We start from the raw sequence: 14,144 nt of genomic DNA on the forward strand, positions 1-14,144 counted from the left end.
AATCGAGTTAAAACCTCGGATGGGACCCAGCCACGAGAAGCATTAGATTCTGTACACCACTGAATGTAATCCCAAATATAACGCATAATTATTACATAAGGTATGCATGTTTGCATTTTCTGTATCAGTCATTCGTACGTCGCCGAATTTCTCTTCATAAGCAAGGAGAATAGTCGGACAATATAAAGTTGATAACACTACAGGCACAAAGAAGGCTTGGTCAGTTGTTCCCCTTTATGCATTATGTAAAGTATCTTTTGATTGGCTGTTACTGCAGTTACAGAGCGGTGATCCTTACAGAAGACAGGCGTTTGTTTTTCTCGCAGATTACATTCCAGAAAGGATCAAGTGAGGTTTGTCTTTTATCAGAGGTTATTTGTGATCATGACAATTTGAAAGGTTATGCCAGTTTTATGTGTTAATTGACTGGACGCGGTAATTTGATACATGTATATGCAGAAAGTGTATCACAGGTTGCTATTGTTCGTACGCTATGTGGACTTGCACAGGTTAGTATTACGACAATAAAATCGATGTGTATAGTCATGGCTGTAGATCGGTGCATGATATCCACATGCACTTGTCTCCATTTTAATGAATTCAAACGGTAAAATGAGTTACTTTACAAAAGGGCACTTTGAACCTTGAGTAGAAATTTAGGGAAAGTCCCTTTCAAAAATAGCTAATTTCGGGAAACCCGGTTCTATTTATACATTTGTATTGATCGCGTTATCAACAGACATAACAAAAGGAGTAAATAAATAAGAAATGTGTATATCAAAACACAACAACTTCGGTTTGTAAACATAAATACCAAATATATATATGGGAGAAAGTGTCACAACAGTTATGATTTTTAACCCTTTTTTAGCCATTTAGACTCATATCATAATTATGATTGTATGACTGTTAGTGGTTGGATTTATCACTATATACATTTTCAATAATATTATCATTTATTATTATTATTTTGACCCTTCGGGCGTTCATACATTGATTTTATATATGCACGTGATACGATCAAAGCGAGCATAATTGCAATGTAGAATGATGGCAAGTCATTGCGCGGAACTGCAACGTATGTTGGTTATCGACTGTAAACCGTTATAATTATAGCAGTTGCGTTATACTCACACTGTTTGAATAACGATAATATTTTCGGAAAATCCCTTTCAAATATAGTTACAGCCGGAAAAAACCGAAGCAATCTATATTGTGTATTGATAACAAAATAACACTGCTGAGATTGGCCATTTCTGCCTGGAAAACAATAATCTAAACTAACGTTATACAGGGTGACGAAGCCGTTATTATTTCAGACACACACAGACACATTCACCACACACAGAGGTAATCTTTGAGGGGCGGTGGGGTAGCCTCGTCACGCCGAAGGCCCGAGTTCGACTTCCCACATGGGTACAATGCGTGAAGCCATTTCTGGTGTTTCATGTCACGATATTGCTGGAATATTGCTAAAGGCGGTGTAAAACTAAACTCACTCATTCAGCCATAACCTTTGTACAGCAATGTGAAATCAGATGCATGTAGTTTGAATTGCCACCTGACGGTAATAGAAAGTCCATATAAAAGGGCACTTTGAACCTGGAGTAGAAATTTAGGTAAAGTCCCTTTCAAAAATAGCTAATTTCGGGAAACCCGGTTCTATTTATACATTTTATTGATCGCGTTATCAACGACATAACAAAAGGGGTAACCAAATAAGAAATGTGCATATCAAAACACAATAACGTGTATGAATTGGTTTATACACATAAATACCAAATACACATGTATATATATGGGAGAAAGTGTCACAACAGTTATGTTTTTCAACCGTTTTTTAGCCTATTAGACTCATATCATAAATATGATTGTATGACTGTTAGTGGTTGGATTTAGCACAATATAACTGTTCAATAATATTATTATTTATTATCATTATTTTGACCAATCGGGCGTTCATACATTGATTTTAGATATGCACGTGATACGATCAAAGCGAACATAATTGGTATGCAGAATGATGGCAAGTCATTGAGCGGAACTGCAATGTATGTTGATTATCGACTGTAAACCGTTATAATTATAGCAGTTGCGTTATACTCACACTGTTTGAATAACGATAATATCTTCGGAAAGTCCCTTTCAAATATAGTTACGGCTGGAAAAACCGAAGTTATTTATATTGTGTATTGATAACAAAATAACACTGCTGAGATTGGCCATTTCTGCCTGGAAAACAATAATCTAAACTAACGTTATACAGGGTGACGAAGCCGTTATTATTTCAGACACACACAGACACATCCACCACACACACAGATAGTCTTTGAGGGGCGGTGGGGTAGCCTCGTCACGCCGAAGGCCCGAGTTCGATTGCCCACATGGTTACAATGAATGTATGTATGTATGTATGTATGTATGTATGTATGTATGTATGGATGTATGTATGGATGTATGTATGTATGTATGTATGTATGTATGTATGTATGTATGTATGTATGTATGTATGTATGTATGTATGTATGTATGTATGTATGTATGTATGTATGTATGTATGTATGTATGTATGTATGTATGTATGTATGTATGTATGTATGTATTTTCATAATCTTTGAGGGGCGGTGGTGTAGCCTCGTCACGCCGAAGGCCCGAGTTCGACTTCCCACATGGGTACAATGCGTGAAGCCATTTCTGGTGTTTCATGTCATGATATTGCTGGAATATTGCTAAAGGCGGTGTAAAACTAAACTCACTCATTCAGCCATAACCTTTGTACAGCAATGTAAAATCAGATGCATGTAGTTTGAATTGCCACCTGACGGTAATAGAAAGTCCCTATAAAAGTAAGGCTACAGTTAAAAGAACCGCATTTTGTATATAAGTTTGTAATCAACGCGTAGTCAACAAGAAACAATAAACCACAATACGCATGCAAACAATTAGCAGTCTGTGTTGTTTGTGGGCAGTTAGATGGCCTATATACTAGTATAAGGTGTGTTTACAGCACACTTGAGTCGGTCGAAAACCAGCAAGCAAATGCATTATCTGGACAGATTACCACTGGTTGAGAAAAGTTCTGGATGTTTTGAAATTGTTTTCAAAATATAAATGTATGAAACGTATATACATACACACGCACAGGCACACACGCACGAACGCGCTTCAGTTAGAATACTAAAGAACAAAAGAAAATATTTATACACGTATAATGTGTCACACTTTACTATTGCTATGACGTTTGATTTAGAAAATGAATAAACACAAATGAAAGTAAACTCGTATTACATCATTACTCAAGACATCTGTCCACAGTTTGACTGAGAAATTGAAACTACTTTGTGCATTGGTTGTGCGGTGCAAAACGTTCGTGTCGAGGTCGATAGACAGGTTGTCTCCCATCCCGTCGTTCAAGGAGGAAACGCGATTCATCGCTGAACCAAACGCGCGCGTTCCAGTTCCCCAGGTTCCATGCCTGTGCCCTGTTGCACCTTTGGACACGTTGTTGTCGTTGTAGTCGTGTCAGGACAGGTCCAACTTTTGGTTGATATGCTCGAATTCTCACTTCTATCGGACGATTTCTGATTGTTTGGCTGGAATTTCTTCGAAGACCAGAGGCGTGTTCAGAACCGTGAGCGCCCACGCCTCCACAGAATAAAAGAAGTTGTATATCCATAATAATTGTCATTATTCTTCATCAACTCAACTTCTAAAATGCCCATCAAAGGAGACATTAAACAAGGTCGACATCTTGGTTCGCATGGCGAGGCAGCTGCGAGGATGGTTCGCGTGCGCGCGCGGGCGCTCGAACGGGCACAGGCGTTCAGGATCGAGCGCTGGCTAGCGTTCGCGGGCACTCGCGGTTCTGAACACGCCTCAGACACCTTTCCTTCAGTGTCCGTTGCTGTAGCAAATCGGTGACCTAGGTGAAACACCCGAATGAATCGGTCCTGAGCAGGAGTTGTCACTCTTGGTCTTCAACTTCTGGGGGGCGGTGGGGTAGCATAGTGGTTAAAGCGTTGGCTCGTCACGCCGAAGACCCGGGTTCGAATCCCCACATGGGTACAATGTGTGAAGCCCATTTCTGGTGTCCCACGCCGTGATGTTGCTGGAATATTGCTAAAAGCGGCGTAAAATCAAACTCAGTCAGTCAGTCAGTCAATTTCTGGGACGATCTTTGGTCGAATTGAAGCGGGTATATCGAAGGCATGATCGAGATATGGTGCTATGCTGGACGTTGAAGTGTCTTGCAACTGCAAATTGGGGACTTAAATTTTTGTCGTAAATTTCGTACTGAAATGATGAATTTGATTTGGCCTTTTATAGTCGGTGTCTCCACTCATGTTTCCGACACATTGCACATGTATTGCGTGGAAAATATTTTTCTGCATGCAATTTGCGCGCACTACACAACAACCACGGCATGACTAGAGGGATTGAAAAATAGGAAGTGTCCTTAATGACGACTGCTGTGAAAATATCTCTGAATGATCTACTGAAAATGCATGTGCGTTTCTGCTTTGTTGTTTTAGCACTATTTGGCAACTGATGGCTTTGAATAGACCTCCTGCCTTGGACGGTCTGTCCGACTGGATAGTCAACATAATAGTCCAAAAGCAACCTGTCAACAGTACCATGAAAGAGACGATCAAGCAAATGATTTCTGACAATTTATCACAGACAGCTGAGCGGTGTAGAACTTTTTTTGAAGATCAACTTGCAGCAAACAAAACAGAAGAAGAAATGAAACGTTACAATTCTCATATGGAGGATTTTTTGATCCAAGCTTTCCGACAGAGACAATTGGAGCTTTTGGAGTCAAAAGGTAGGAACCATTTGTTGACGTTACGTGTCCAACACAAACAGTACTTAATCCCATCAAGGTATTTTTGTAAATATAACCTGCGAGCGAATTGTCACAGTAAGCATTATAAACGTCAGTGCCAACGTGACTCATGGCACGTTGACATATGATGTTTAATTAGTCATGTAAGCACTTAAACGTTGAATATGAATAGAAACTAGTGCGATGTAGCCGTTACTATTTCAATGTAAGTTAAAGGATGACCATGTACGTATATGTACGGCAATTGCTAAACAACATGAACTTAGAGTCATTAAAATTATTGAGGGAAACTGCTTTCTTTTTTTGCTCCAAGATTTCATTTTACATGAGTGAGTGTGTTAAAACTTTACATGGCATCGGCATTATTACAGCCATATAGCGATGAAAAGAAGGTAATCAGTTTAAATATGTGTCGACAAAGGACAGTAAAACCAACTAGACTATCACAGATATATATTTAAAACTAGTAATTAAGTCTAAAATACTTTAACTATAGAGGACGATACAATACAAAAACAGGTTATAGATCGCCCACAACTGACGGTAGATCACCATGCTAGGGACCATGGGGACTTACAGTACCTTTGCTACCTGCATGGACCTCATTTTACATGAAAATGATTCTGTTTGCATGATTTCCTTTGGATATTTATGTAAGAAGTACATTTCATCATTGTGACTGTATCAACCTGAATGCCTTTGGTATGCAAAGGAGTGCAAGATGAAAACTTGAATATCCTAAGTGCCTTATCTATAGTTTTGGTCGAAAGATAATTTCACCATTTGCATATTTACAGTGATTGAAAGATGAATGAACACACCGAATGAAACCTTTTTTACTTTTAACTAATGAAAGCTTCTATTTTTGTTTTATTAAGAATTTGGTAGGACAAAAATAAACCAACAAAATAAAAACCCAGAAAAAATATGAATCTATTACCCTCAACATTTCTTATTTTTTTAGTCGCGTATCGAAAACCCTCCGTCTAGCCAAAAAGCCCACCCAAACATTTCCTTAGCTTCCTAGCCTACGCGCCTTGTTACATTGAATAAAGTGTTCAGTGTGTAATGTGCATCTTATACCAAATTGGCCTAATCATCGTCAATACTATTATTTGAATACACAATGCCATATATAGGAAGTGGCCAAATGCATCACCTGTTTTATTTCGGGCTACATTTCCTCAGTAACGTCCAAATTCTATTACTTTCGTTTGGTTGGGTCCCATCCGGGATTCGAGCCCACACTCTCAAAGTCAGGTACCTAATCGCCGGCACACACAGTCAACCATCTAAGCCACTCAGCACCGCGGCCAGGTAACGTAACTTCCAAAAATTAAATTCTTTATTCATGTGAATGTCGGTCATTGGCCCGTGACACAATGGTATACATTAGCAGCCTTCAAGCTGCAGCGGCGACGATTGTTAGCATAGAAGATGAACATGGCATTTCTTTAAAACAGAGGAGTAGCATTATATATCAGTCCGTTACATTCACCCATTTGGATGGGTGAAAACATCAACAGGGATAAAACGTTTACGAAGGTCATAAGCAGTACATATCCATAAGCAGTTGTAGTCATTTTTAACATAGTTACAGGAACACATTTCACACAATCTTGAGCTTTTTGGTGTATTCATATATCTACCAGTTTCTATATTCAATTGGTGTGACCTACATCTGAACTTCACTATAGCAATATAGCAATTTCTTGATAGTTATGCAATGGAGACATGGTTCAACACCAAAAATGAATCTAAACTGAGAAGATAAATAAGTTCTGGAGCCATTAGACAGCGAGGAATACCATTCCTGTAAATATGTTTTCGCTCTAGATATGAATTCAGAAATAAAAAGGTTTATATCAGGAATAACTTGACTTTCCTATATGTATCCAAAATCCAATGTGTACAATATGTTTTTCAATTTTGAAAACCCAGTTAATTTTACCATTTGAAGCATCTATCAGTTATAAATTATAACATTTCTTACGACAACGAGTAGAAGGCATATTTAACAGTGTGTACCAATAATACAGCGTTTGTACGCAAAGATATACATAGGGTATCGCCCGAATTCGCCACGTACAACGTGGTTGGGGGTACATAGTTTAACATAGAGTACATATGTGCAGGCTAAGGTATGGATAGATTCAATACAATAGATGAATTAGACTCACACTCTAGACACCATACATTGGCACCATAAAAGCTAAATAGGCATTACTTTAGTGTACAAAATTCTGAAGAAGACATCACAGTTCATGTGTTCATGTTTTGTTCAAAATACCAAACAAAGCCTTTTTGGATTGAAGAGTAGAGCTCTCAAAATATTTATGCCATGACAATGTTTATGAAAATACTATTCCCCAATATCTATATGATGAAACACAATCAAGTAATGTACCATTTCTAAACACAACAATTTTGGATTTATCTAAGTTGACATATAGCTTATATTCCTTGCAATGCTAGCTGTTCAAGGAGATTAATACGTTTTTGAAGCATATAGATGGTGTCAGAGAATAGAATAACATCATCAGCAAATAGAAGGAGAAACAACTGAGTTAATTCTGGATGTAACACAACTATAGATGGATTTGATGCAACCTAACATCTTGGGTGTTAATCCTTTCTGTTGCAAAACTAACCATAATTTCGACTTATTTATCAAATCAAATGCTTTCGAGAAGTCGACGAAGGAAGAATACAATTTACCCTCTTCGATAGAACGCTCTGTGTAATAGAATCAAGAATAAAGATGTTGTCGACAGTTGAGTAGCCTGCTCTTAACCCTGCCTGTGCCTCCGAAAATTTAACATAAGCTTCACTCCAAAAGTTAGGTCTATCGTTAATAACTGCAATATACAGTTTACTAAATACACTGAGGATAGTAATTCCTCTATAATTTGAAACTGAATAGGGACAATAAGACCAACCGACCCCTGAGCTGGAAACACACCATTCACAAAGATCATGTTGAATAAAACTGTTAAATACGGAACAAGAATATCAGAAGAATACTTGAAAAATTCAGCAATTAACTTATCGTCACCAGCAGATTTAGAGCACTTGAGGGTATTTATTGCTTTCGCAACCTCCTCTACTGTTAAAGGCGAGTCCAGAATTGTAACATTACTATCCGTGGTCTGATATTCGCTATTGTAAGTTGTATTACGATCTCGGACCAGCAGCGTCCATGTACATATTGCAGAAATAATCAAACCACTCATGCAAAGATAATTATATTGGGATGAACTACAGATGACCCCGAAAACCGTTTGAATATATTCCGAAATGCTTTACTATTACACAGATTGTCTGGTAACAATCTCACTATCTTATCCTGATACAAGCGTTTCTTTTCTCTCACGACAGAAGAAAATATATTTCTAGCCGCCAGAAATTCTTTAAATCCTCATCAAATCTACTCTTTCTCAATGCCTTTAATAACATCTCCCTCTCAGCTTGGTAATAACTACATTCCCTATCAAACCACGGTTGATCTTGACTACAGAATTACTTTGTTTCATACAATTAGCAGCTTTACATATTAAATTTGCAAATAAATCAACAGCTTCAGTAATGTTTTCAGACACAGCATCAAGAAAATTAGCAAACATGTTCATACTATCATTGGACAATAATGTTTCTCTTATATTTCAGATTTGGTTTGATCCCAAACAAACCGGTACCAAAAATATTAGAATCTGTACTTTACTGAGGAAGTGTAAACCCAAATATAACACGTTACACACTATTCTTGAATATATTTAATTGCAGTAACTAAAATATTTTTAGAATGCACGCTCATTATGCTATGAAAGCATTGAATAATGAGGCTGTTTCAAATATAAAGCATTTACGTGATTCTTTTTCAGACACACCTCCACCTGATGAGGCCCATCTGCATGCATTGTGCATTTATTCAGACAGTTTACAAGAAAAGTTAAGATTGAATGACACTGTCCTCTTGGACAGATTAATTGAGCAAAAAGCCATGTCGGAAGCTGGTAGAGAAAGCATTCTGGTTCGAAAAACCATACAGCAACAGAATGCAGCTTTCTTAAAATACGTAAGCCAGACATTCGACGCAGACACATTTAAGGCGGTATTTCTTCCTGCACTTAAGGAGGAGCATGAATGTTTGGCGACAGAACTTTCAAAGGCTGCTGCAAATCCAACTTTATCGAAGTTCTTGCTCAATCGGTGTCTCAGTTGCAAGATAAGGGAACAAATACGAATTCGAAAGTTTGCAACTTGTCTTTATCAGATTGGTGCAATATCAGCGGCTTCACATTTAGATTTAACATCAACCAACATGTCTCAAGAAGACAAGTGGAACCATTTGATGCACGAAACGAGACAAAGACCTTCGGTTTTGATGAAAGCCCTTAAAAGATACAATGCAAGTCTCTACAATCAGCTTAAGAGCAATAGACAGTTATGTTTAGAGTGCACGTGCCACGATGATTTGAATAGCACCTTCGGTCAGCGTTCAGAATCTAAAGACCATGACGTAGCAAGAATGTCTGACTTTTCCGATTCATCATCACAAATGTACATGGAAACAGGCAAGTATACTCTTTGACATATTCTCGTTATTTGTAGTTGCATTAAATAAACGAACATTAATCAACCCATTTGTAGAACATTGGCGCTAATTATGTCATGTTTCGTATGGTTATGACAGGTGATGGAATAGACGCCAGAGCGACTGCTCGTCCATTGGTAAGTCTATTTCTTTTCAACACCACAATAAGAAATAGTACAGCCACATGACAGGTGTCCGTCATTAATCGACTCGAACCAGAAAACCCAGTGATTGGCATCATACGCATCCATGTACGGGGTGTAATGCAACAGTCTGCGAGCCTGACCATCTGATGCCGTTAGTCATGCAAGTCCTATCCTGGATCTTAACGGGTAGAATCGTTGAGATCAGAGATGAAATGAGATAGTGATAAAGGTTTCAAACGAACGATTTATAATATCCTATTTTTTTCTTGAGTATCATTCCCCCTGAATATTGGACAATAGATATCTATCTTTGATATGTTGTTGTGTCTATTCATGGTAATTAGTGCATGTCACCTTTAGAGTGAAGATACCTTCCTCCCAAGATCCAGGACATCACCATTAGCCGGCTCTAACAATGAACCAGAAGGTATAATTCATATTAATTTGTTAGATTCTACACATAAAAAGTTTACCGATCCCTTTTTAAATACGCCTGTAGCACTTACACTAATGTTTATGTGTACGTTTAACCTCGATATTTACTTGGGCATAACATGACCACCATCGGCTCAGAAACGAAGATATTCACCAGAGCTTATTATTTCACTAGTGTAATATGGACAGCTCATTACATCATATGGCACACTAACAAAGATAACTGCTGTTTCATTATAGCACAAACGTTTCCGTCCTTGATGATTAAGGATTTATCAGTTTAAAAGTAACCTTATAGAATAAATCCATAGGTCTCATTTATTGTCTGCTCACCTTATATATATATATAATATATTTGTGAGCAATATACGTTGTCTCAAAAGGACATTATTGTGTTCCAGGACCAAATCATGGGATACATGTTCCTCAGAGAATGATGAAAGCACCTTTACTACCTGTCAATGTGAGTACAGTTTGTCTTCCTGGACTGCATTAGTGTCTGAAAAGTAGTTATAACATGACCTGTTCGATTCTGGAATAGGTCCTAAATGATGGCTTAGGCCTTTAGCATGTTAGTTTGTGGAATATGCTGAGTACACTAGATTCTTTAACAGGGCAAACTGTATTTCAAAGACCTGTGCCCTCAGGGTACAGTGGCACATTTACTGATAATTTTAAGATTCAATATTCAAGATTTAAGGTTCAAGATTCTAGATACAGTATATAAATCCTCCGACCCAGAGCACATGTTTAGATCATTTGATTCCTTATCATAACAGAACACAAGTACAGATGTATCAATAAATATAAAAACAAACAAAATGCAATCCAAATGTCATCAGAGTGAGTGAGCGATTTTAGTTTTACGCCGCACTCAGCAATATTCCAGCTATATGGCGTCGGTCTGTAAATAACAAGGCAATAGAGGACCAGACAATCCAGTGATCAACAGCATGAGCATCGATCTACGCAATTGAAGTACTATGACATGTGTCAACCAAGTCAGCGAGCCTGACCACCCGATCCCGTTAGTCGCCACTTACGACAAGCATAGGTTACTGAAGATCAATATTCTAACCCGTATCTTCACGGGTCAAATGTCATCAGAGCTTTGAAATTATTTCAAACAATGTCATGCGCAATTTCATGACAGCATAGATTACCTCCCATAAACCCTCTCAAATTTGCACATCGGAGGTTAAAAAGAAACCACAATAATAAAACAAAGTAATAACATTGAGCACTCAGAAAAAGCTTTTAGGTAAATAATACAAATAGTGAATCGTTGACAGCTGATGTACCTGATAAAATAATAGAATAATAGTTGACAGAATATCTCAAACCACGAATCTCTTCAATCATGTTTCAATGGTTTCTACAGTGATAAATTTGGAAACGATGGTCAATTGTTATAAACGTCATAGTGCCAAACTCATTCATTCATTCACTCACGTATTGTTAGCTTGAAAAGGTCGAAGCCAATCATCTTATTTTTATACTGTGAGCAATTTATGTCTGCTCACTGTCTTGTTCATAGACATGCGATAATATCATATTTATACATTGAAAGCTACACATATATTATGTACTATTATGCCTTTAGGCCTGTTCTACTGAAAATATCCTTGGTGTAGGAAATATTTGTGGGCTTCTGATTTGTGTTTATCACAGTACATTTGTTCCGTATACGTGCTTAATGGTTTCATATCTGTGTAGATGTCCAATAACCATGCCCACTGGTACATTTTATACATTGCTTACATATGTCCTTTTACTGACAAACGAATGTACAAAACCTATACTTCTTTGAATGTTGAGATATAGAAAAGGGGGTTATCATGAATATTTCAGCCTATACTTCTTTGAAAAGAGAATCCGTGTACAAAGCAAAGAGGAGATCAGGATCGGAAATTGCAAAGGATGTGGCGAGGTAATGTATAATAATGATAATACTTTCCACATGCATAATGCATGTACAACGTGAAAGCTTGATGACTGCTGAATTGAAGTATTTTTGTGAAAAAGGTTCTCTATGAGAATACGTAAACGCATGTAGTCGACTTCATGTCACTGATGTTGTTGGTGTTTTTAACATTTTACTCACAGAACACTCTACACCGACGAGAGTCAATAATGAATTCTCGCGTTGCCTTCCAAGAGCTGTTCACAATTTGGAACCCAGTTGCAATGAAGATGATAACTACAACTGCATGAAGAAGAAACGTAAAAGGTAGGTTGGTTTCCTGTACAGTTAAACAAGAATTCATAAATACAAAAATTCCTTGATACAAACACTAGACATACATACATACAGGACTCTCTATATAACAAACATATTGTACTTTTGATCCGATTTTGTGGCCTTGACTCCGTTTTCAGTGCAGCAGATTTGAAACTGAAAATGTATAAAAATAACTCTCGACCGTGAAGTACAAACATTAACAATAACGCATATTATTACCTTTAGATAAAGTGATACAGTAGGTAAAGATTTTTGATTTAGCCATTTAGAACCCCACTCTAAAGTGATACCTCTTTCAGTAGATAAAGATTTTTGATTGATAATGAAAGCCAACTCACTTGGAGAATTCAACTATTTAATATCACGAAAAGCTCTCTTTACCATTTTCATTTTAAGAATAGGCTATTTTAACCATGAATTGGAACTCGATGGGACTTAATATATAGTTTAGCGGTGGTATGATTTGAAAAAAACACGTCCCTTAAACGACATACTAACAAGAGTTGTCCCTCGTCCAGTTGCCACAATCATTGCATGAACCGCTTTCCATCTCAATCCACAACAGAAATAGAAGAGAAACGTATCAAGAATGACTTTATTGTGGCATTTACTAGAATTTCACACCTAAAACAAGTAAAGGGTAATAAATTCGTTACACGGTCATTTGCCAGGTAGTATGGGATGGTACAGTCCGTTGAAGCCATATTTCCTGATGCTGAGAAATGACCGTGTAACGAATGTTATAGACGTTTAATTGATTGTGCTTGAGTTTGGATGGAACTCATTCTCGATCTTGTCTACATATTCCCTATGCCATTGGAGCAAAACTAAACATACTCGTATATAACGTCTACCTCAGTGAACATCCATCTCGATATGATGGAATTATTAACCATTAGCCATGAAACCAGATGTTTGCGGAAAGTGTAAACTTGTCCTGCCCTGTCAGGAGTATCCCCGACTGACTGTTGTGGATGTATCTTTGCCTCAAACTCCGCCTGATCATTTAACAATCACGACACAAACAAGAGGTTTACAACCATAATGGCTCGATGTTTCGAATTGTAATAACACTATTTGTCATTAACGTGTGATGATGTAACGATTATTAGTCACGTTACATGTTATATTATTGATGTCAGAATCACTATGATGTGGATATATTTTATTAACTATTTCAGGCACGTCACAGAACTAGAGGGTAAGGAAGAACCACTAAAGACTATAGGTACTATGAAACAATACTATCAGACTAGGTCGTATGATAAAGGACTTGCTGTTGATCTCTAATCCGTTGGTAGCTGGTAAAGTTATACTTTCTGGATTGATTGGGAAGTTTAAGTGTAACATTCGTTCCTGTACATTTGCATGAGAAATAATATGTAATTTGGATGTTATGTGTTATGAGAAATTATCCTGGGTGTTTTACAATACAGTGTTCAAAACTCATTAATACAATTAATCCTGATTGTGTATAAGCTCTTGTTAGTGGATGCGAGTTGAGTAAGCAAATATATGATTGGCGGTGTGTGTAGGCCAGAAATAAGTTGAAGCTAAATAACGTTAGTCGCGGACAATCCTTGGATGGCTGGCCGTGTTTGGCAGCTTGACTCCTGAGAGTTTCTAGGACTTCGGGCGTTGGGGTAGTCTAGTGGTTAAAGCGTTGGCTCGTCACGCCGAAAATCCGGGTTCGAATCCCCATATTGGTACAATGTGTGAAGCATATTTCTGGTGTCCCCCGCCGTGATGTTGCTGGAATATTGCTCAAAGCGGCGTAAATCCAAACTCAGTCACTCAGTCAGTTGTAGGACTTCAGTCCTGCACCACAACGAAGCACACTTGACATATGTGGTCCTACCTTAGGCAAGTGAGTTTCTTCAT

General features: G+C 37.7%; 1 protein-coding gene across 2 annotated transcripts in view; it reads left to right on the forward strand.

Annotated features, from left to right (window-relative positions):
- Window positions 1–282: 282 nt before the first annotated feature.
- LOC124253705 overlaps window positions 283–14,144 on the forward strand; it is a 37,055-nt gene continuing 23,193 nt past the window's right edge. Inside the window, exons 1-9 of one of the 2 annotated variants that reach the window (XM_046687519.1) lie at window positions 283–353; window positions 4,533–4,825; window positions 8,728–9,420; window positions 9,540–9,577; window positions 9,947–10,013; window positions 10,423–10,484; window positions 11,888–11,951; window positions 12,128–12,251; window positions 13,445–13,491. In XM_046687519.1, the coding sequence (XP_046543475.1) occupies window positions 4,549–4,825; window positions 8,728–9,420; window positions 9,540–9,577; window positions 9,947–10,013; window positions 10,423–10,484; window positions 11,888–11,951; window positions 12,128–12,251; window positions 13,445–13,491 (1,372 nt within the window). In that variant the 5' untranslated portion in view covers window positions 283–353; window positions 4,533–4,548. Of the gene's footprint in view, window positions 354–4,532; window positions 4,826–8,727; window positions 9,421–9,539; window positions 9,578–9,946; window positions 10,014–10,422; window positions 10,485–11,886; window positions 11,952–12,127; window positions 12,252–13,444; window positions 13,492–14,144 lie in introns of both variants that reach the window. The other variant, XM_046687526.1, reaches the window with a different exon arrangement.

Source organism: Haliotis rubra, unplaced genomic scaffold, assembly GCF_003918875.1.
Source record: "Haliotis rubra isolate DU_JTF1 unplaced genomic scaffold, ASM391887v1 Scf1144, whole genome shotgun sequence".
In the NCBI taxonomy this organism is placed as follows: domain Eukaryota; kingdom Metazoa; phylum Mollusca; class Gastropoda; order Lepetellida; family Haliotidae; genus Haliotis; species Haliotis rubra.